Source organism: Heterodontus francisci, chromosome 33 (genome assembly GCF_036365525.1).
Source record: "Heterodontus francisci isolate sHetFra1 chromosome 33, sHetFra1.hap1, whole genome shotgun sequence".
Classification (NCBI taxonomy): Eukaryota; Metazoa; Chordata; class Chondrichthyes; order Heterodontiformes; family Heterodontidae; genus Heterodontus; species Heterodontus francisci.
The window spans coordinates 57,676,139-57,699,349 of NC_090403.1; the positions used below are offsets into that span (position 1 = coordinate 57,676,139).

Consider the following 23,211-nt stretch of genomic DNA (forward strand, 5'->3'; position numbering starts at 1 on the left):
GATAGTGCAGAACTTCAAAAGGACATAGACATAGACCCGGTCTCTTTACTGATGCACCTCCTTTAGAGTTGTACCCTTTATCCGATATTGTCTCTTCATGTTCTTCCTACCAAAATGAATGACTTCACATTTCTCCCCATTGAACTTCATCTGCCACTCGTCCGCCCATGCCACTAACTTGTCTCTGTCCTTTTGAAGTTCTACACTATCCTCCTCACAGTTCACAATGCTTCCAAATGTCATATCATCTGCAAATTTTGAAATTGTGCCCTGTACACCAAGGTCTAGGTCATTAATATATATATCAGGGAGAGCAAGAGCCCCAACACTGACCCCTGGAGAACTCCACTACAAACCTTCCTCCATCCTGACGAATATCCATAAACCACTTCTGTTTCCTGTCATAAAAACAAGAAATGCTGGAACCACTCAGCAGGTCTGGCAGCATCTGTGGAAAAAGAAGCAGAGTTAACGTTTCGGGTTACCCGAAACGTTAACTCTGCTTCTCTTTCCACAGATGCTGCCAGACCTGCTGAGTGGTTCCAGCATTTCTTGTTTTTATTTCAGATTTCCAGCATCCGCAGTATTTTGCTTTTATTTCTGTTTCCTGTCGCTCAGCCAATTTCGTATCCATGTTGCTACTGTCCCTTTTATTCCATGAGCTATAACTTTGCTCACAAGTCTGTTGTGTTACACTTTATCAAATGTCTTTTGGAAGTCCATGTACAGCACATCAACAGCATTGCCCTCATCAACCCTCTCTGCTACCTCTTCAAAAAACTCCAGCAAGTTAGTTAAACATGATTTTCCCTTAACAAATCCATGCTGGCTTTGCTTAATTAACCTGCATTTGTCGATGTGACTATTAATTTGGTCCCACATTATTGTTTCTCGAAGTTTCCCCACCACTGAAGTTAAACTGACTGGCCTGTGGTTGCTGGGTCAAGTGAACTCACAATACTTGTGCCAAATATAATACCCAACAGTACAGGGAAATTTAAACAGCATCTCCTTTGTAACAGGTGAACTGTGATGTACTCAGAAGGTACTGGAGGAAGGGAGAAAGTGATTGAGATCAGGACACAGATAAATCTCACAAATGCTTTTCCTTTCCTAACACAACTACCAGACCTTTTACTGCTGAACAACCAAAGCCAGGTATTAGTGGAAACTATATATCAATTCGTCCAGGGAGAGGTGTGTTACTGTCAGCAATGTATAAAGAAATGTAGACTGTAGAATCTTTTTTCTTAGGGTCACCACGGAAATAAAAGCCAAAAATTCACCGTTGGTTTCTATAAGGTTTGAGCCACATTGCTTTTCTCTGCTAAATTTATTATTGTAGAAATTTATTTACAATTTATGGAACTATTATAAAATAAAACAAAGTATAGATAGAGTGAGTTTAAACCGTCCGGTGTTTGTCAACTAGATTGTTAGGAAAATGGATAATTGTACCTTTGAAGTCTCTAGAACACAAAGGAACAAGCCTTTGATTTTGCATTAATTTAAGGGGAAAATGAATAGTGCACATTCCACAGTAACACAGGCTGTAATTTTACGTAGAGCAGGATGCCCCGCCCACAGGCTGAAAGGTCAGGAGTGAGCCCCCCTCCACCAGACCTGTGGAACCACATCAGGATTTTTCATTCCCCAAGCCCTAATTGGCCTTGGGCAGGACTTCCACCTTCTACTGGGAGAGGTGGCCACTGCTGGGAATATCTCCAGCCATCGAAGCAAGGCAAAGGATGGCCCTGAAAACAAAGGTATGTTTTTGGGGCCTCACTGGGGACAATTGGCCAGGCCCGGGTGAAGCAAGGGGGTTCGGTTCAGGGGTGGGGGGGGGGGGGGGGGGAGGGGGGGGAGTGTTGTGTGAATGGGGGCAGTTGGGCCTTCGGGGGCAGCCCTCCGTGGGATACAGGGTACCCAATCAGGAGGCCCCCTCCCCCAGCCTGCAAGAAGGCTGCTAGCTTTTACCCGGCGGTGCTCTTGGGGGCTTTGCCGTCTGCCCGCCGTGGGTAAAATACCCATGGCCGGTGGGAGGATGCCCTTAAGTGGCAGTTAATTGGCCACTTAAGGGCCTTGATTGGCCTGGGGCGGACAGGTAGTTTGTCGCCACCACTGCCCCGTGTAAGTGGGAAGGCACGGGAATGGAACCCCCCCCCCCCACCCCCCACCCCACCGCCTCTCACTCAATTTCACAACTCCCACCCCAATACCAGCCCGCTCACAGCGGGGGCCTAAAATTCCACCTACACTGTCTCACTGGCAATCAGATGATGGCACTGAGCGTATCTCCTGCTGGCCAATTGTGCACAAAGTACTGGTAACAGACGATGAGCACATCACACTGCCCAAAACACGAGGCCTGCCAATTCTTCTAAGAACTCAATTTTTCAAGGAAACAACTGCTCTTTTCAGAGCAAGTTCACATGATGTAAAACCGTAAAATCATCTTACTTAACGTTACCACTCTCACCATTAAAACCTTCAAACAAATTTTAACAGGCCAATGAGTTTGACAATAAACATCCTCCTTATTCACCAATTATAAAAAGGACACTGGCAAAGAGTACACCTTCAACTGGCTGATTCTTCAAACGTTATCCGTAAGTGAGCGTCTGTCAATGAATTGCACAGATAATGAGTACACCTTCCATTGGGCAGTGATGTGGTCAGGAAGCACAACTTTCACTAAAAATTATGATGTCACACTGACAGTGCCTCTGGCATAGAGCAAAGCTCAGAATCTACCCCCATTGTCATAAAAACCCGTCCGGAGGGGGGGGCGGGGGGGGGGGGGGGGGGGGGGCGGAAATGTGCCATCCTTACCGGGTCTGGACTACATGTGAATCCAGACCCATACCAATGTGTTTGACGTTTAACGGCCCTCTGAAATGGTGTAGCAAGCCACTCAGTTGTAGACGGTTTACCGCCGCCTGCTCAAGGGCGACTTAGGATGGGCAATAAATGCTGGCCTTGCCAGCGACGCTCACATCCCAAGAATGAATTAAAAAACAGCACTTAACAGCTCCTGTGAAGAAATACTGTGGGTAAAAAAAAATCCTGTATTCAGGATGTAAAATTATAACATATTAATTAAAATAACACTGAAGTGTGATATTTGTTTAAATGTTATGCATTTAAATTGGTTCCACTGTACAATGCTGAATGGATTATTGTCTTGTACTGTAAATTTAGTAACACCAATTACCAGTGTGGCTTCGCTTGTGTACCATGAGGACATTTGGCCCAACACATGACAGTCCACAGATATCACATGTCAGTTTTCCATTAGACGCTCTAATACCATCGGCTGAAGTTGATTGGTTATTGAAGTGATCCCCGTCATAGCCTTCATTCTCCAGCAAGCAGCTGCTGCTCTTGGTTCCTCCATACTCCTCAACGTGACACCCATCCTCCGTTAGATCAAGAGCTTGCTCACTTTCATCACAATCGGGCTTTACTGCATCTGCTGTACAATAAGCAATAAAATAACCATCAGTTCATTCTTCTAGTGAATAAAATTTTGTGTCAAAAATTACTTACTCCTTTTTAAAGACATTTTTATTTTATCAATAAAAATCTATAATTATGTACCAAAACTGTTAAATTTAGCAGTAATTACTCAAATTAAATATTGCAATAGAACTCCCACAGCCTGTAATCTGAGCGGCTACGATTTCACAATGTGTATATCTGGTGGGTGAAATTAGAATTAGAATTGGAACATTACAGCGCAGTACAGGCCCTTCGGCCCTCGATGTTGCGTCGACCTGTGAAACCATCTGACCTACACTATTCCATTTTCATCCATATGTCTATCCAATGACCACTTAAATGCCCTTAAAGTTGGCGAGTCTACTACTGTTGCTGGCAGGGCGTTCCACGCCCCTACTACTCTCTGAGTAAAGAAACTACCTCTGACATCTGTCCTATATCTATCACCCCTCAACTTAAAGCTATGTCCCCTCGTGTTTGCCATCACCATCCGAGGAAAAAGACTCTCACTATCCACCCTATCTAACCCTCTGATTATCTTATATGTCTCTATTAAGTCACCTCTCCTCCTCCTTCTCTCCAACGAAAACAACAAGTCCCTCAGCCTTTCCTCGTAAGACCTTCCCTCCATACCAGGCAACATCCTAGTAAATCTCCTCTGCACCCTTTCCATAGCTTCCACGTCCTTCCTATAATGCGGTGACCAGAACTGCATGCAATACTCCAGGTGCGGTCTCACCAGAGTTTTGTACAGCTGCAGCATGACCTCGTGGCTCCGAAACTCGATCCCCCTACTAATAAAAGCTAACACACCATATGCCTTCTTAACAGCCCTATTAACCTGGGTAGCAACCTTCAGGGATTTATGCACCTGGACACCAAGATCTCTCTGTTCATCTACACTACCAAGAATCTTCCCATTAGCCCAGTACTCTGTATTCCTGTTACTCCTTCCAAAGTGAATCACCTCGCACATTTCCGCATTAAACTCCATTTGCCATCTCTCAGCCCAGCTCTGCAGCCTATCTATGTCCCTCTGTACCCTACAACATCCTTCGACACTATCCACAACTCCACCGACCTTAGTGTCATCCGCAAATTTACTAACCCACCCTTCTACACCCTCTTCCAGGTCATTTATAAAAATGACAAACAGCAGTGGCCCCAAAACAGATCCTTGCGGTACACCACTAGTAACTAAACTCCAGGATGAACATTTGCCATCAACCACCACCCTCTGTCTTCTTTCAGCTAGCCAATTTCTGATCCAAAGCTCTAAATCACCTTCAACCCCATACTCCCGTATTTTCTGCAATAGCCTACCATGGGCAACCTTATCAAACGCCTTACTGAAATCCATATACCCCACATCCACTGCTTTACCCTCATCCACCTGTTTGGTCACCTTCTCGAAAAACTCAATAAGGTTTGTGAGGCACGACCTACCCGTCACAAAAGCGTGCTGACTATCGCTAATGAACTTATTCTTTTCAAGATGATTATAAGTCCTGTCTCTTATAACCTTTTCCAACATTTTACCCACAACCGAAGTAAGGCTCACAGGTCTATAATTACCAGGGCTGTCTCTACTCCCCTTCTTGAACAAGGGGACAACATTTGCTATCCTCCAGTCTTCCGGCACTATTCCTGTCGACAATGACGACATAAAGATCAAGGACAAAGGCTCTGCAATCTCCTCCCTGGCTTCCCAGAGAATCCTAGGATAAATCCCATCTGGCCCAGGGGACTTATCTATTTTCACACTTTCCGAAATTGATAACACCTCCTCCTTGTGAACCTCAATCCCATCTAGCCTAGTAGCCTGAATCTCAGTATTCTCCTCGACAACATTTTCTTTCTCTACTGTAAATACTGACGCAAAATATTCATTTAACACTTCCCCTACCTCCTCTGATTCCACACACAACTTCCCACTACTATCCTTGATTGGCCCTAATCTAACTCTAGTCATTCTTTTATTCCTGATATACCTATAGAAAGCCTTAGGGTTTTCCTTGATCCTATCCGCCAATGACTTCTCGTGTCCTCTCCTTGCTCTTCTTAGCTCTCCCTTTAGATCCTTCCTGGCTAGCTTGTAACTCTCAAGTGCCCTAACTGAGCCTTCACGTCTCATTCTAACATAAGCCTTCTTCTTCCTCTTGACAAGCGCTTCAACTTCTTTCGTAAACCACGGCTCCCTCGCTCGACAACTTCCTCCCTGCCTCACAGGTACATACTTATCAAGGACACGCAGTAGCTGCTCCTTGAATAAGCTCCACATTTCGATTGTTCCCATCCCCTGCAGTTTCCTTCCCCATCCTACGCATCCTAAATCTTGCCTAATCGCATCATAATTTCCTTTCCCCCAGCTATAATTTTTGCCCTGCTGTATATACCTGTCCCTGCCCATCGCTAAGGTAAACCTAACCGAATTGTGATCACTATCACCAAAGTGCTCACCTACATCTAAATCAAACACTTGGCCGGGTTCATTACCCAGTACCAAATCCAATGTGGCATCGCCCCTGGTTGGCCTGTCTACATACTGTGTCAGAAAACCCTCCTGCACACACTGGACAAAAACTGACCCATCTAAAGTACTCGAACTATAGTATTTCCAGTCGATATTTGGAAAGTTAAAGTCCCCCAAAACAACTACCCTGTTACTCTCGCCCCTGTCGAGAATCATCTTCGCTATCCTTTCCTCTGCATCTCTGGAACTATTTGGAGGTCTATAAAAGACTCCCAACAGGGTGACCTCACCTCTCCTGTTTCTAACCTCGGCCCATACTACCTCAGTAGACGAGTCCTCAAACGTCCTTTCTGTCGCTGTAATACTGAAATTTATGCTGGTAATTTGAAAGTGGAAAGTTATCATTCTGAATATTTTTCTTATTTTTAATTCCTAAAGAGGACTGAGTGCTGCAATGAATTAGACTCTTGTCTTTCACTCCTGGGGTCTGGGTAGAAATCCTGCCCAGTTGGATAGGATGAAAGCTTGCACCATCTGAAGGCCCGAACAGGATTATGTAAACTGAGAATCGACAGTCTCAATCCAATTCCTATTTACCATGCACCTGAGGGACAAACCAAATTTTAATCTGACACAAAGTTGACAACCTCACTCTAAGAGGACACAGAGTAGTTGGTAATCAGATGTTGCACTAAGGTTAAGGGTGCGTTACAGTGTGCTTTACTCTGCCTCTTGGTGTACAATATTTTATTTGAGAATATTTCATGGGGCCACCAGGTGCACAAATATGAAAGTGCTCCATTTTTCAGCACTAACATCTCCATCTTGATGAGCACAAAACGCACTCAATAAATGCATGGTTTATCAACCACAGATAGCAGAAAGCAAACAATAGTCCATCCCAATTGATTATAAACTGAGGCATAAAAAGGACAGGATAGTCAACACAATGATGTAGTATAAGTCCAGCTGTGCACAGCACCAGGGCAATGTTCGATTTTCCACAGTGCTGAGTTACTAAGCTCAGCTGTGCTGCTATGGGGTGATCTTGAATGAAGACCAGGCTGAAAATGTGCATTCGTCATTTCCAGGCTGCTCTGCAGGAAGTCCTGGCAGTTTCTTAGAGTGCTGCCAATGGAAAACTGGGAGCAGTCAACCAATTACTTGTTCTCTTCGTCACAGTTAATATACAGCCCAACGAGGATATTGTTGTGACATCTGAAGCATTCACACTCTGACAAGAAAACTGATCCACTGTATGATTAAGCCATAAGCACAAGAAAGGTCCTAAGATTTTATCAGTCTCTGCTACATTCAGGCACTATAAATTACCTCAGTATTAGATTAGAATATTACAGCGCAGTACAGGCCCTTCGGCCCTCGATGTTGCGCCGATCATCTGACCTACACTATTCCATTTACATCCATATGTCTATCCAATGACCACTTAAATGCCCTTAAAGTTGGCGAGTCTACTACTGTTGCAGGCAGGGCGTTCCACGCCCCTACTACTCTCTGCGTAAAGAAACTACCTCTGACATCTGTCCTATATCTTTCACCCCTCAACTTAAAGCTATGTCCCCTCGTGTTTGCCATCCTCATCCGAGGAAAAAGACTCTCACTATCCACCCTATCTAACCCTCTGATTATCTTGTATGTCTCTATTAAGTCACCTCTCCTCCTCCTTCTCTCTAACGAAAACAACCCCAAGTCCCTCAGCCTTTCCTCGTAAGACCTTCCTTCCATACCAGGCAACATCCTAGTAAATCTCCTCTGCACCCTTTCCAAAGCTTCCACATCCTTCCTATAATGCGGTGACCAGAACTGCACGCAATACTCAAGGTGCGGCCTCACCAGAGTTTTGTACAGCTGCATCATGACCTCGTGGCTCCGAAACTTGATCCCCCTACTAATAAAGGCTAACACACCATATGCCTTCTTAACAGCCCTATTAACCTGGGTAGCAACTTTCAGGGATTTATGTACCTGGATACCAAGATCTCTCTGCTCATCTACACTACCAAGAATCTTCCCATTAGCCCAGTACTCTGCATTGCTGTTACTCCTTCAAATTATTCCTGGATTGGGTTTGTAAATATCAACCATGGTTCCTACTCCTGAAGGTTGTCTAGTGCCCCATGCCGGAAGCGTACAGATGAACATTCATTGTTGACAGGACAAGGTTTGGCTGTAATCCCTCCTCCTTCCCTGGACCACTGTGGTCAAAAAGCCTCCTGGCACTCATTGTAAAGGCTTATACATCAATAGAGGCCTCTTCAGCAAGGTACCAGAGGATATGCAGCACCCATGGAACCCAACCCTATAAGAAGTCAATGTACTGAGGAATGGAGAGTAACAGAGGGCAGAACATTGGCAGCGAAAATTTTTGAGATAAATATGTTACATGGAAATATATATTATAAAATATATAAAAAAGAAAGAATATACAAAGGAACAGGATATTATAAAATGCTAGCTGATCTCACATGACTTTGCTCATGGACAATTAAAATGAATATATTATCTACTCTTCAAGTATGTCTCTACTTCTGCCCCATCCTAATTCTTCCTGGTTGTAAATTGACTCATGCGGACAATCAACAACAACTTGCATTTATATAGAGCCTTTAATGTGGTAAAACAACCTAAGGCACCTTACAGCAGTGTTATGAAAAAAGGCAATGAGACACATAAGGAGATATTAGAGCATATGACCAAAAGCTTGATCACAGAGGTAGGTTTTAAGTTTAGTTTAGAGATACAGCACTGAAACAGGCCCTTCGGCCCACCGAGTCTGTGCCGACCATCAACCACCCATTTATACTAATCCTACACTAATTCCATATACCGACCAAATCCCCACCTGTCCCTATATTTCCCTACCACCTACCTATACTAGGGGCAATTTATAATGGCCAATTTACCTATCAACCTGCAAGTCTTTGGCATGTGGGAGGAAACCGGAGCACCCGGAGGAAACCCACGCAGTCACAGGGAGAACTTGCAAACTCCACACAGGCAGTACCCAGAATTGAACCCGGGTCGCTGGAGCTGTGAGGCATCGGTGCTAACCACTGCGCCACTGTGCCGCCCGATAAATTCAAATTCCACCTTCTGCTGTGGTGGGATTTGAACCCATTTCCCCAAATCAATATCCTGGGTCTCTGGGTTACTAGTCCAGTGATAATACAACTACACCACACCCTCCCCAGAGTGTCTTAAAAGAAGAAAGAGAGGCAGAGAGATGTAGGGAGGGAATTACAGAGCTTAGGGCCCAGGCAGCTGAAGGTACGGCCGCCAACGGTGGAGAGATTAAAATTGGGGATCAGCAAAAGGCCAGAACTGGAGCAGTGCAGAGATCTGGGTGTGTTGTAGGGCTTGAGGAGGTTACAGAGATGGAGAAGTGTGAGGCCATGGAGGGATTTGAAAACAAGGATGAGACTTTTAATATTGAGGCATTGCTTAACCAGGAGCCAATGTAGATCAGTAAACACACGGGTGATAGTTGAACAGGATTTGTTGTGAAATAGGATATGGGCAGCAGGATTTTGAATGACTGTAGGTTCATTTTTATTTTATTTTTTTATTTATAGAGGGATGGAAGATGGGAGGCTGGCCAGCAATGTGTTGGAGTAGTCAAGTCCAGTGGTAACAAAGGCATAGATGAGGATTTCAGCGGCAGATAATCTGAGGCAGGGATGGAATCAGGTGATGTTATGGAGGTGGAAATAGGAGGTCTTAGTGATGGCGCGTATATGCGGTCGGAAGCTCATATCAGGGTCAAAAACGACATCAGGGTTGCAAACAGTCTGGTTAAGCCTCAGCCAGTCACCAGGGACAGGGACCGGAGTCGATGGCTGGGGATTGGAATTTGCCGCGGGGACTGAAGACAATGGCTTCGGTCTTGTCAATGTTTAATTGAAGGAAATTTCAGCTCATCCAGTACTGGATGTCAGACAAGCAGTCAGACTGTTTAGAGATAGTGGAGGGGTTGAGAGAGGTGATGGTGAGGTGAAGTTGGGTGATGTTAGTGTACATGTGGAAACTGATGCTGTATTTTTGGATGATGTCACTAAGGGGCAGCATGCAGATGAGAAATAGGGAGCCAAAGATAGGACCTTGGGGTCACCAGACATAACAGTACAGGGGCGACGTGAATAGAGAGTGAAATCAGGGGAGTGGAACCAGACAACCAACCAACCCACTCTCCCATCCACACACACTCTTGTCAGGCGGGTTGGGTTACATTTATTCCCGGCCTCTCAAAATCAGAGAGGAATCAGATATATCACACAAGAGTATTTTTAAAATTCATTCTGAGATGTGGGTATCGCTGGCAAGGCCAGTATTTATTGCCCATCCCTACTTCTCCTGAGGTTGTGGTGGGCCACTTGCTTGTTTTGTTACAATGAAGTGGCTTGCCAGGCATCTGTAAAGGCAGTTAAGAATCAACAAGGGTAGGAAATGATAATTTATTCTGTGCTGAATGCGAAGGCTATCAGTGATGAGGAATGGAACCATTTTCCATTTTTGATAACTCTTGTTAGCCTCAAGCAATCTCAGGATCAGGTACAGCTTTAAACTGCCTCAGCCACAATCTCAGAAGAGCATCATACATCACATTGGTCGGCTTACTTTACAATCCCGAGCTAGTATGCTTTATTGCTAAATTGATATGGATTAGAAGCAGCTTTGTTCTGTGGTTCTGTTCTGGGGCACTAACCCAGCTCATCTTACCTAGCATTTTTATAGTAAGTAGTCTGCACCAGAGTCAGACTCTCATCCCAGAGTAGACAGGACAGTGTGTGAGCTAACTGTACATGTAACAACATTATTCAGAGAGTTGCCTGCATCATATTCCTTGCACTTCATAAGTAATGTAGTGAATACGCATTGCTTGAAGTTGAGTCTTAAATATGATAAAGTGCTCGATGAATGCAAACATTTTTTAAATACCAATTGTAATTTCAAATGTTTTGCCATTTTAACATAGTTGTGTATGCTAACAATCGCAGCCCATCACCCTGACCTTGGCTGAACAAAGAACAAAGAACAGTACAGCACAGGAACAGGCCATTCGGCCCTCCAAGCCTGCGCCGATCTTGATGCCTGCCTAAGCTAACACCTTCTGCACTTCCGGGCCCATATCCCTCTATTCCCTTCCTGTTCATGTATTTGTCAAGATGTCTCTTAAACGTCGCTATCGTACCTGCTTCCACCACCTCCCCCGGCAGCAAGTTCCAGGCACTCACCATCCTCTGTGTAAAAAACTTGCCTCGCACAACCCCTCTAAACTTTGCCCCTCGTACCTTAAACCTATGTCCCCTAACTGATTCTTCCACCTTGGGAAAAAGCTTCTGACTATCCACTCTGTCCATGCCGCTCATAACTTTGTAAACCTCTATCATGCCGCCCCTCCACCTCCGTCGTTCCAGTGAAAACAATCCGGGTTCTTCCAACCTCTCCTCATAGCTAATGCCCTCCAGACCAGGCAACATCCTGTTAAACCTCCTCTGTACCCTCTCCAAAGCCTCCACGTCCTCCTGGTAGTGTGGCAACCGGAATTGGACGCAATATTCCAAGTGTGGCCTAGCTAAGGTTCTGTACAGCTGCAACATGACTTGCCAATTTTTATACTCTATGCCCCGACCGATGAAGGCAAGCATGCCGTATGCCTTCTTGACTACCTTATCCACCTGCGTTGCCATTTTCAGCGACCTGTGGACCTGTACGCCCAGATCTCTCTGCCTGTCAAAACTCCTAAGGGTTCTGCCATTTACTGTATACCTCCCACCTGCATTAGACCTTCCAAAATGCATTACCTCACATTTGTCCGGATTAAACTCCATCTGCCATTTCTCCGCCCGAGTCTCCAACCGATCTATATCCTGCTGTATCCTCCGACAATCCTCATCATTATCTGCAACTCCACCAACCTTTGTGTCGTCCGCAAACTTACTAATCAGACCAGCTACATTTTCCTCCAAATCATTTATATATACTACAAACAGCAAAGGTCCCAGCACTGATCCCTGCGGAACACCACTAGTCACATCCCTCCATTCAGAAAAACACCCATCCACTGATACCCTCTGTCTTCTATGACCGAGCCAGTTCTGTATCCATCTTGCCAGCTCACCTCTGATCCCGTGTGACTTCACCTTTTGTATCAGTCTGCCATGCGGGACCTTGTCAAAGGCTTTACTGAAGTCCATATAGATAACATCCACTGCCCTTCCCTCATCAATCATCTTCGTCACTTCCTCAAAAAACTCTATCAAATTAGTGAGACACGACCTCACCTTCACAAAACCATGCTGTCTCTCACTAATAAGTTCGTTTGTTTCCAAATGGGAGTAAATCCTGTTCTGAATAATCCTCTCTAATAGTTTCCCTCCCGCTGACGTAAGGCTCACCGGCCTATAATTTCCTGGATTATCCTTGCCACCCTTCTTAAACAAAGGAACAACATTGGCTATTCTCCAGTCCTCTGGGACCTCACCTGTAGCCAATGAGGATGCAAAGATTTCTGTCAAGGCCCCAGCAATTTCTTCCCTTGCCTCCCTCAGTATTCTGGGGTAGGTCCCATCAGGCCCTGGGGACGTATCTACCTTAATGCTTTGCAAGACACCCAACACCTCCTCCTTTTTGATAATGAGATGACTGAGACTATCTGCACTCCCTTTCCTAGGCTCATCATCCACCAAGTCCTTCTCTTTGGTGAATACTGATGCAAAGTACTCATTTAGCACCTCGCCCATTTCCTTTGGCTCCACACATAGATTCCCATCTCTGTCCTTGAGTGGGCCAACCCTTTCCCTGGATACCCTCTTGCTCTTTAATATGTATAAAAAGCCTTGGGATTTTCCTTAATCCTGTTTGCCAATGACTTTTCATGACCCCTTTTAGCCCTCCTAACTCCTTGCTTAAGTTCCTTCCTACTGTCTTTATATTCCTCAAGTGCTTCGTCTGTTCCAAGCCTTCCAGCCCTTACAAATGCTTCCTTTTTCTTTTTGACTAGGCTCACAATATCCCGTGTTATCCAAGCTTCCCGAAACTTGCCAAACTTGTCTTTCTTCCTCACAGGAACATGCTGGTCCTGGATTCTAATCAGCTGATGTTTGAAAGACTCCCACATGTCAGATGTTGATTTACCCTGCTTTCCTGGATCAGTGTAATTTACGGAATTTGACACCGGGGTCTGAGTTTTTGCCCCCATTTGGGGGCGAGTACGGAGGCATGTGGGCATGAAAATATATTTCCATTTGCCAGCACCAACCTGCCCCTGGGCTATTTTCACAGAGGTGGGATTAGCGGCAGAAAGGCTACCTGCCCGCAAGTGGCGGGTAGCCAATGAAAGTAAGTTTTATTAAGGCCAATTGTCAGACGTCGACTGGCATTTTCCAGTTGCCCTGTGGGCCCCCTGAGGCATCAGGGACTAAGCCACCTGCCTGGAGGCAGACCAGGGGACCAGCGATCCAGGCAGGCATTGATTTCTGATGAAAGGACACAGACCTGAAACGTTAACTTTGCTTCTCTCTCCACAGATGCTGCCAGACTTGCTGAGTGTTTCCAGCACTTTTTGTTTTTGTTTGAGGCCCTCCCTGCCAGCCTGGTCACAGCTGCGCCCACAATCCACCCTGTGCATGGGCTCCCCCTCACGATGGTGGCCTGAGTGCTGAGGCCATTTTTTAATTTAAAACTTTTAAAAGTTGGCGAGATAACTGAACAGCAAGCTGCCGCTTCCTCCGAGCTGGAGGGCCTCCTATTGGGCCCACCAACTCGCCATATTCCTTGATTCCCTGGAAAACCAAAAATCTGTCTCTTCTCAGCCTTAAATATATTCAACGATGGAGTAGAGAATTCCGAAGAGTCACATCCCTTTGAGTGAAGAAATTTCTCCTCATCTCAGTACTAAATGATCGACCCATTATCCTGAGACAGTGCCCCCGTGTTCTAGATACCCCAGCCAGTGGAAACTACCTCTCAGTGTCTAGCCTGTCAAGGCCTTTCAGAATCTTGTATGTTACAATGAGATCACCTCTCATTCTTCGAAACTCCAGAGACCCAATTTACTCAGCCTCTCATTCCAGGAACCAATCTATTGAACCTTTGCTGCACTGCCTCCAATGCAAGTATATTCTTCTTTCAATGTGGAGACCAAAACTGTACAGTATTCTAGGTGTGGTCTCACCAAAGCCCTGTACAATTGTAGCAAGACTTCCTTATTCTTGTACTCCAATCCCCTTGCGATAAAGGCTAACATACCGCTTGCCTTCCTAATTGCTTGCTGTACCTGTGTGCTAACTTTCTGTGCTCTTTGTGTGAGTACACAAAGGTTCTCTGAACATCAACATTTACAAGTTTCATGCTTTTTAAAAAATATTCTTCTTTTCTGTTCTTACTACCAAAGTGAATAACCTCATACTTCCCATATTATACTCCATCTGCCACCGTGTTGCTCACTCACTTAACCTGTCTATATTGCTTTGCAGCCTCTTTGTGTCCTCCTCACAGATTACGTTCCCACCTAAATTTGTTTCACCAGAAAACTTAGATACATGACTCTCGGTCTCTTCGTCTAAGTCATTAATATAGATTGTAAATAGCTGAGGCCCCAGCACTGATCCTTGCGGTATTCCATGAATGACAGCCTGCCAACTTGAAAATGTTCATCCCTCCTCTCTGCATCCTGTCATTAACTAATTCTTTATCTATGCTAATATATTACCCCCAACTCCATAAGTCTTTATCTTGCGTATTAAACTTTTGTGCGGCACCTTATTGAATGCCTTTTGGAAATCCAAGTATACGACATCTGCCAGTTCCCCATTATCTATTTTACTAGTTATATCCCCAAAAACACAGATAAATTTGCCAAACACGATTTTCCTTTTGTAAAACCATGTTGACTTTGATCATATTATGATTTTCTAAGTGCATTGTTAAGACTTCCTTAATAATTGATTCCAGCATTTTCCCAATGACTCATGTCAGCCTAAATGGCCTGTAGTTCCCTATTTTCTCTCTCCCTCCTTTCTTGAACAGCAGTGTTACATTTGCTAACTTCCAATCAGCTGGGACCGTTCTGGAATCTAGGGAATTTTGCAAAATCATAACCAGTGCATCTATTATCTCTGCAGCTACGTCTTTTAGAACCCTTGGATGCAGTGCATCAGGTAGGTCCTAGGGATTTGTCAGCTTTTAGGAACATAGGGAATAGGAGCAGGAGTAGGCCATTTGGCCCCTTGAGCCTGCTCTGCCATTCAATGAGATCATGGCTGATCTTCTACCTCAACGCCATTTTCCCACACTGTCCCCATATTCCTTGATGTCTTTAATTTCGATAGTTTTCTAGATATTAAAGACATATTAGTCTGGTGACTCTTTGTTGCACTCCCTCTATGACAAGTATATCCTTCCGTAGGTAAGGAGACGAAAACTGTATGCAATACCCCAGGTGCAGTCTCACCAAGGCTCTATACAATGACAGAAAGACTCCTGTACTCAAATCCTCTTGCAATAAAGGCCAACGTATCACTTGCATTCCCAATTGCTTGCTGCACCTGCATATTAGCTTTCAATGACTCATGAACAAGGACACCCAGGTCCCTTTGGACATAAACACTTCCTAACCTCTCACCATTTAACAAATAGTCTGCATTTCTGTTTTTCCGATTAAAGTGGATAACGTCACATTTTTCCACATTATATTCCATCTTCTATGTTCTTACCCACTCACTTAGCCTGTCTAAATCCCCTTGAAGCTTCTTGCATCCTGCTCACAACTTCACATTCCCACCTAGATTTGAGTCATCAGCAAACTTGGAAATATTACATTTGGCCCCCACATCCAAATCATTGATATAGATTGTGAATAGCTGGGTCCAATCACTGATCCTTACATGCTAAGATAAGGGAGAAAAGGAAAGCTTATGTCTGACACCGAGAACTCAATACTACAGAAAGCAGAGAGGAGTATAGAAAGTGGAGGGGTGAAATCAAAAAAGAAATTAGGAAAGCTAAGAGAGAGCATGAAAGAATATTGGCAAGCAAAATCAAGGTGAACCCAAAGATGTTTTTATCAATACATTAAGAGTAAGAGGATAATTAAGGAAAGAGTAGGGCCCATAAAAGACCAAAAAGGTAACTTATGTGTAGGAGTGAAAGATGTTGGTATTGTTCTTAATGAATACTTTGCGTCTGTCTTCACAAAAGAGGGGCATTGCTCCAGCGACCCGGGTTCAGTTCTGGGTACTGCCTGTGCGGAGTTTGCAAGTTCTCCCTGTGACCGCGTGGGTTTCTGCTGGGTGCTCTGGTTTCCTCCCACAGCCAAAAGACTTGCAGGTTGATAGGTAAATTGGCCATTGTAAATTGCCCCTAGTGTAGGTAGGTGGTAGGAGAATGGGGGATGTAGTAGGGAATATGGGATTAATGTAGGATTAGTATAAATGGGTGGTTGTTGGTCAGCACAGACTTGGTGGGTCAAAGGGCCTGCTTCAATGGCGTATCTCTAAATATAAATAAATATTGTAGTTAAGGAAGAGGGGTGTGAAGTATTGGATGTGACAAACACAGGGAGAGAGGAAGTATTAATGGCGTTAGCATCCTTGAAAGTTGATAAGTCACCAGTGCCAGATGAAATGTGCCTAGTCTGTTAAAAGAAGCAAGAGAGGAAATAGCAGAATGTCTGACCATCATTTTTCAGTCCTCACTGGATACAGGTGTGGTGCCAGAGGATTGGAGGACAGCTAACGTTGTACCTCTGTTTAAAAAGGGAGTGAGGGATAGACCAAATAATTACTGGCCAGTCAGTCTAACCTCAGTAGTGTGCAAATTACTGGAATCAATTTTGAGAGACAGGATAAACTGTCATATAAAAAGGCATGGAATAATCAAGGACAGTCAGCATGAATTCAAGGGAAGATCTTGTCTGACCAACTTGATTGAATTTTTTGAAGAAGTAACAAGAAAGACAGATGAGGGTAGTGTAGTTGATGTGGTCTACATGGATTTTAGCAAGGCTTTTGACAAGGTCCCACATAGCAGACTGGTTAAAAAAATAAAATCCCATGGGATCCAGGGAAATGCAGCAAGTTGGATACAAAATTGGCCCAGTGGCAGGAAACAAAGGGAATTGTTTGCAACTGGAGGACTGTTTCCAGTGGCGTTCCGCAGGGCTCAGTATTGGGTCTCCTGCTTTTTGTGGTATATATTAACGATTTGGACGTAAATGTAGGGGGCATGATGAAGAAGTTTGCAGACAACACAAAGATTGGCTGTGTAGTAGATAGTGAGGAGATTAGTTGTAGGCTGCAGAAAGATATTAATGTTCTGGTCAGATGGGCAGAAAAGTGGCAAATGGAATTCAACTTGGAGAAGTGTGAGGTAATGCATTTGGGGAGGTCAAACAAGGCAAAGGGATACACGATTAATGGGAAAACACTGAGAAGTGTTGAGGAAGTGTGGGACCTTGGAGTAAATGTCCACAGATTCCTCAAGACAGCAGGACAGGTCGATAAGGTGGTTAAGAAGGCATATGGAATCCTTTCCTTTATTAGCCGAGGTATATAATATAAGAGCAGGGAGGTTATGCTGGAACTGTATAAATCATTGGTGAGGCCACAACTTGAGTACTGTGTACAGTTCATTACAGAAAGGATGTAATTGCACTGGAGTGGGTACAGACGAGAATTACGAAGATGTTGCCGGGACTGGAAAAATGCAGCTATGAGGAAATACTGGATAGGCTGGGGTTGTTCTCCATGGAACAGAGAAGGCTGAGGGGAGATCTGATTGAAATGTAGAGGGGCCTGGATAGAGTGGAGGTGAAGGGCCTATTTACCTTAGCAGAGAGGTCAGTGACTAGGCGGCATAGTTTTAAAGTGATTGGTAGAAAGATTAGAGGGTAGATTAGGAAAACGTTTTTCACCCAGAGGGTGGTGGGGGTCTGGAACTCACTGCCTAAAAGGGTGGTTGAGGCAGAAACCCTCAACTCATTCAAAAGGAGTCTGGATAAGCACCTCAAGTGCCATAACCTGCAGGGCTACGGACCAAATGCTGGAAGGTGGGATTAGACTGGGTGAATCGTTTCTCGGCTGGCACAGACACGATGCGTCAAGTGGCCTCTTTCTGTGCCGTAAACTTTCTATGATTCTATGATCCTTGTGGTAACCCACTAGTCACAGCCTGTCAACCTCATAATGACCCATTTATTCCTACTCCCTGTTTTCTGTCCATTAACCAATTCTCAATCCATGCCAGTATATTACCCCAATGCCATGTGCTCTAATTTTGTTTACAAACCTCTTGTGTGGGACCTTATTGAAAGCCTTCTGAAACTCCAAATACACCACACCCACTGATTCCCCTTATCTATTCTGCTAGTTACATATTCAAAAAACTCCAACAGGTTTGTCAAACATGATTTCCCTTTCATAAATCCATGTTGACTCTGCCCAATCCTACCATTATTTTCTAAGTGTCCAGTTATCACATCTTTTATAATATCCTTTATAATAGATTATAGCATTTTCCCTACTACTGGTATCAGGCTAACAGCTCTGTCGTTCCCCGTTTTCTCTCCCTCATTTCTTAAATAGTGGGGTCACTTAAGTTTCCCTAGTTCCTTATGTTTCTCTGCTGATATTAATTACTTTAAATTCCTCACTTTTATTAACCCCTTGGTTACCCTCTATTTCTGGTATAAAACTTGTGTCTTTCACTGTGAAGACAGACACAAAATATTTGTTCAAAGTCTCTGCCATTTCCTCATTCCCCATGATAATTTCTCCTGTCTCTTCCTCTAAGGGACCAACGTTTATTTTAGCTACTCTCCTTTTTATATACTTGTAAAAGCTCTTACAATTTGTTTTTACATTCCTGGCTAGTTTACTCTCATTGTATATTTTTTCCTTTTTTATCAATTTTTTGGTCGTCCTTTGCTGGTTTCTAAAACACTCACAATCCACAGGCTTACTATTATTCTTTGCAACATCATAAGTCTCTTCTTTTAATCTAATACTATCCTTAACTTCCTTAGTAAGCCATGGATGGATCTTTCTTCCTGAGCATTTGTTTTTTAATGGAATATATTTTTGTTGAACATTTTGAATTGTTTCTTTAAATGTTTCCCACTGCGTATTTACCACCATACCTTTAAGTCTATTTACCCAATCAGCTCTCCCCTCATACTTATATGACCGGATAATGTTTTAGCAATGTCAGCTGAAGGATAAATATTGGCCAGCACACTGGAAAGAACTCCCCTGCTCTTCCAAGTAGTGCCAAGGGATCTTTTACGCCTACCTCAGAGGGTAGACTGGGCCTCGGTTTAACATTTTATCTGAAATACGACTTCTCTGATAGTGCAGACCTGGCATAGAATTGACACAAGAGTGTTTAGAAGGAAAGAACATGCATCTACATAGTATATCATGTCCTCAGGACGTCCTAAAGCATTTCAGAAGCAATTTTATTTTGATGCGAATACTTCAGCCAATTTGCACAATTATTATCTAACTTTATGCACTGAGGGAGCTGTTTGCAAATGGAAATTTTACCCATAAGAAGGCAAACTGCAGTTGATGCAAAACATTTCTGATGTTTCAGCTGTTGCCGTTTCTAACTGATGAGATGTATTGTGAAGTAAAATATGCGATGTAAGGACAATCTTTGTTCTCCTGAAAATCAGCCGATTAACTCCTTTACATGTTGTGTGACCTTCACACTTCAATAAGTAGTAGCTTGCTAAAGGATGCACCTGACTTTCGGTCTCCTCAGCTGTGCTGCCGTCCCGCCGAAGTGTGGCTGCTCAAGTGTAGGCGTAAAAAGTACAAAGACAGCATCAACATATAAAGCTGAGCAGGCTGAACTCAAAAATGCTGCCTTTTCTCTCACTATCTAAAAAAAGGGAAAGAGGTTGCTGTTTTCTGATGCATGGTCTGAGTCCCAGATGTCCTCACACATACCCAACACACTATATTCTTGCCAGTGAACCCTATCAAATGCACTTTATGTCAAAGTGCAACTTTCAAGCTCAGTACAATGATTACATATAAATTGCATTATTATTACCTTCCCGTCAGTTTAAATTACTTTTTCAAAGTTTCCCATTGCTTGTTGAACGAGGTGACATATTCCAGGATCTCTGTCACTGCTGCTAAACAGCCACTAGGGGAGGACAACACCCAACCTGCTTCTCCCCTCTATTTCTCTTTTTGATTTTAGGAGAACTCCCCATTACTCACTGCATCTTAATGATAGCCAAGGTTTGTTTAATGCTAACTGTGGTATACTGATATACCATATTACTGTGGTACACTATCACACTATATATTAATGCCAATACAATGTAGTAATGAATTATGCCCTTGTTGAAAAGCAATGTCAGTATCGCTCCCAGTTAAACAACACTTTGATCTTATAATTCTCATCCTTGTTATTAAATCCCTCCATGGCCATGCCCTCCCTACCTCTGCAACCTCCTCCAGCCCTACAACCCTCCGAGATCTCTGGGCTCCTCTAATTCTGGCTTCTTATGCACCCCTGATTTTAATCGCTCCACCACCGGCAACCGTGTCTTCAGCTGCCTGGGCCCTAAACTCTGGAATTCCCTCCCTAAACCTCTCCACCTCTCTCTCCTTATGGTCCTTAAAACCTACCTCTTTGTTCAAGTTTTTTACCATCTACCTTAATATCTCCTTATGTGGCTCGGTGTTAAACTTTGCTTTATAACATTCCCATGAATGCCTTGGGACATTTTATTACATTAAAGGTGTTATATAAATACATGTTGTTGTTATGGAAACAAGCTGCATCTACACTGTGGACTAGATGCAGTTTTATGCTGCATTTCCTATCAGAGGAAAGAAAAATGGACCAATAGTATCACAACTCCTGAGCAGTGTGAAGCCCAGAACACTCAGAAGTACAGTGTGAAGACAGGAAATTGGAGGAGGAAAGGAAATCTTGCCTTCTGCACTTAAAACTAATTTACAGTAGGTGAGGGAGAGGTGATTACAGTAGATGAGGGAGAGGATGAAGGCGGGGGTGATTACAGTGGGTGAAGGAGGGTGTGAGGGAGGGGGTGAAGGAGGGGGTGATTACAGTGGGTAAGGGCGTAGGATTGTCAGTTAGAGTAACTGGGGCTGAGTTAATTAGCATTTATTGCCCATCCCTAACTGCCCTGAGAAGGTGCTATTCTTTGTACCAATTTCATACATCTGAGCATCTAGCTTCACTTTAGAGAGCAGTTAAGTGTCAGCCACATTGATGTGGGACTGGAGTCTTATATAGGCCCAGCCTGGATAAGGACAGTTGATTTCCATCCCTAAAGGACATTAGTGAAGCAGCAGAGTTTTTACAACAACCCGACAGCTTCATGGTCACTTTTACTGAGACCAGGGCCAGGAAAATCCGTAAATCAAGGGGCTGCCCTGCCCCAGGTTCCAGGCCTCTGGCTCTCCTGAAACATCTTTCCAACAGCAGGTAATGCAATGGAACGGCAGGGGATGGGGGGAAATGGATGTCAGGACCGTTTCCAGGACCCGAACCTGCCCCCGGGAAGTCGCAGTCACCGGCCCCAATTTTGATGAGGGTACCCTTAATTGGGTTGCAGATGTGTTTGGGGGCCAATTAGCAGCCATGGGGGTTGGAATGGATGTGGGACTGTGCAAGTGCAGGCCCAATTTAAGCAGACCACGGCAGCCATTACTGTAGCTGCTGTTTCATGCATTTGCTGCTGTTGCAAAATGGCTCAGGAGATGCAAAGGCCTGGAACCAGGGCAGGGCAGCCCCTTGTTTTGCGGGTGCAGACCTGGAGGTCCTGCTCAAGGTCATGAGGGAGAGGAGGGAGGTCCTCTTCCCAGAAGGTGGCAGGAGAAGGCCACCCTCCTAGGCCGAGCAGGCTTGGATGGAGGTAGCTGATACAGTCAGCAGACAAAGTATGGTGTGCCGAAACTGGGTCCAGTGTAAGAAGAGGTTCAATGACCTTATTCACTCTGGCAAGCTGAGTGCAACACTGAACCCTCTGGACAGGCCTCTGGGTATTCACCATCCAGCAGATACACCAAATGAGGAGCCTGAAGATGCATGCTGCTCCTGAACATAGTCATAGAAAAATTTATGACACAGAAGGAGGCCATTCAGGCCATCGTGCCCATGCCGCCTCTCCACAGAGCTATCCAGTCAGTCCCACTCCCCTGTTCGATCACCGTAGCCCTGCAAGTTTATTTCCTTCAAGTGGCCATCCAATTTCCTTTTGAACTCATTGTTTGTCTCTGCTTCCATCGCCCTCGTAGGCAACGAGTTCTAGGTCATTACCACCTGCTGCGTAAAAAAGTTCTTCCTCATATTCCCCCTGCACCTCTTACCCAAAACCTTCAATCTGTGTCCCCTAGTCTTGTACCATTAGCTAATGGGAACAGTTTTTCCTTGACTAACTTATCTAAGCCTGTCATAATCTTGTACACCTCTATTAAATCTCCCCTCAATCTCTTTTGCTCTAAGGACAACAACATCAGCTTTTCCAACCTAACCTTGTAACTAATATCCCCCATCCCTGGACCCATTCTGATAAATCTCCTCTGCACCCTCTCAAGGACCCTCACATCCTTCCTAAAGTGCGGTGACCAGAACTGGATGCAATTCTCCAGTTGGGCCTTACCAGAGCTTTATAAAGGTTCAGCATAACTTTCCTGCTTTTGTACTCAATACCTCTGTTTATGAAGCCCAAGATCCCATATGCTTTATTAACCACTCTCTCAATATGTCCTGCCACCTTCAAAGATCGATGCACATGCACCCCCAGGTCCCTCTGTTCCTGCACACTCTTTAGAACTGTGCCATTAAGTATATATTGCCTCTCCCTATTCCTTCTGCCAAAATGCATCACCTCACACTTATCAGTATTATCTTTCATCTGTCACATCTCTGCCCATTCTCCTAGCCTGTCTATGTCTTATTGCAGGCGGTTCATGTCATCCTCACTTTTTGCCGCACCTCCAAGTTCAGTGGCATCGGCAAATTTTGAGATTCTACTCTGTATTCCAAGATCCAAGACATTTATATGTAGCAAAAAAAGCAGTGGTCCCAGCACTGACCCTTGGGGAACACCACTGTCTACCATCCTCCAGTCTGAAAAACAAGCATTTACTACGACTTGTTGTTTTCTGCCCTTAAGCCAATTTTTTTTATCCAATTGGACACTCATGTTCCAATTTCGTTAACCAGCTTTT

At 44.3% G+C, this 23,211-nt stretch overlaps 1 protein-coding gene across 4 annotated transcripts in view; it reads right to left on the reverse strand.

Annotated features, from left to right (window-relative positions):
- The window catches only part of LOC137348261 (zinc finger protein Aiolos-like), a 213,415-nt gene that overhangs the window by 88,656 nt on the left and 101,548 nt on the right, over positions 1–23,211 (reverse strand). For 2 of the 4 annotated variants that reach the window (XR_010969106.1, XM_068013688.1), the window contains exon 5: positions 3,215–3,475. Coding sequence is in view for 3 of the 4 variants with exons in the window: in XM_068013688.1 (XP_067869789.1) it covers positions 3,215–3,475 (261 nt within the window). In the remaining variant the exon portion in view is untranslated. The remainder of the gene's footprint in view (positions 1–3,214; positions 3,476–23,211) is intronic. The other 2 variants (XM_068013689.1, XM_068013690.1) reach the window with 2 other exon arrangements.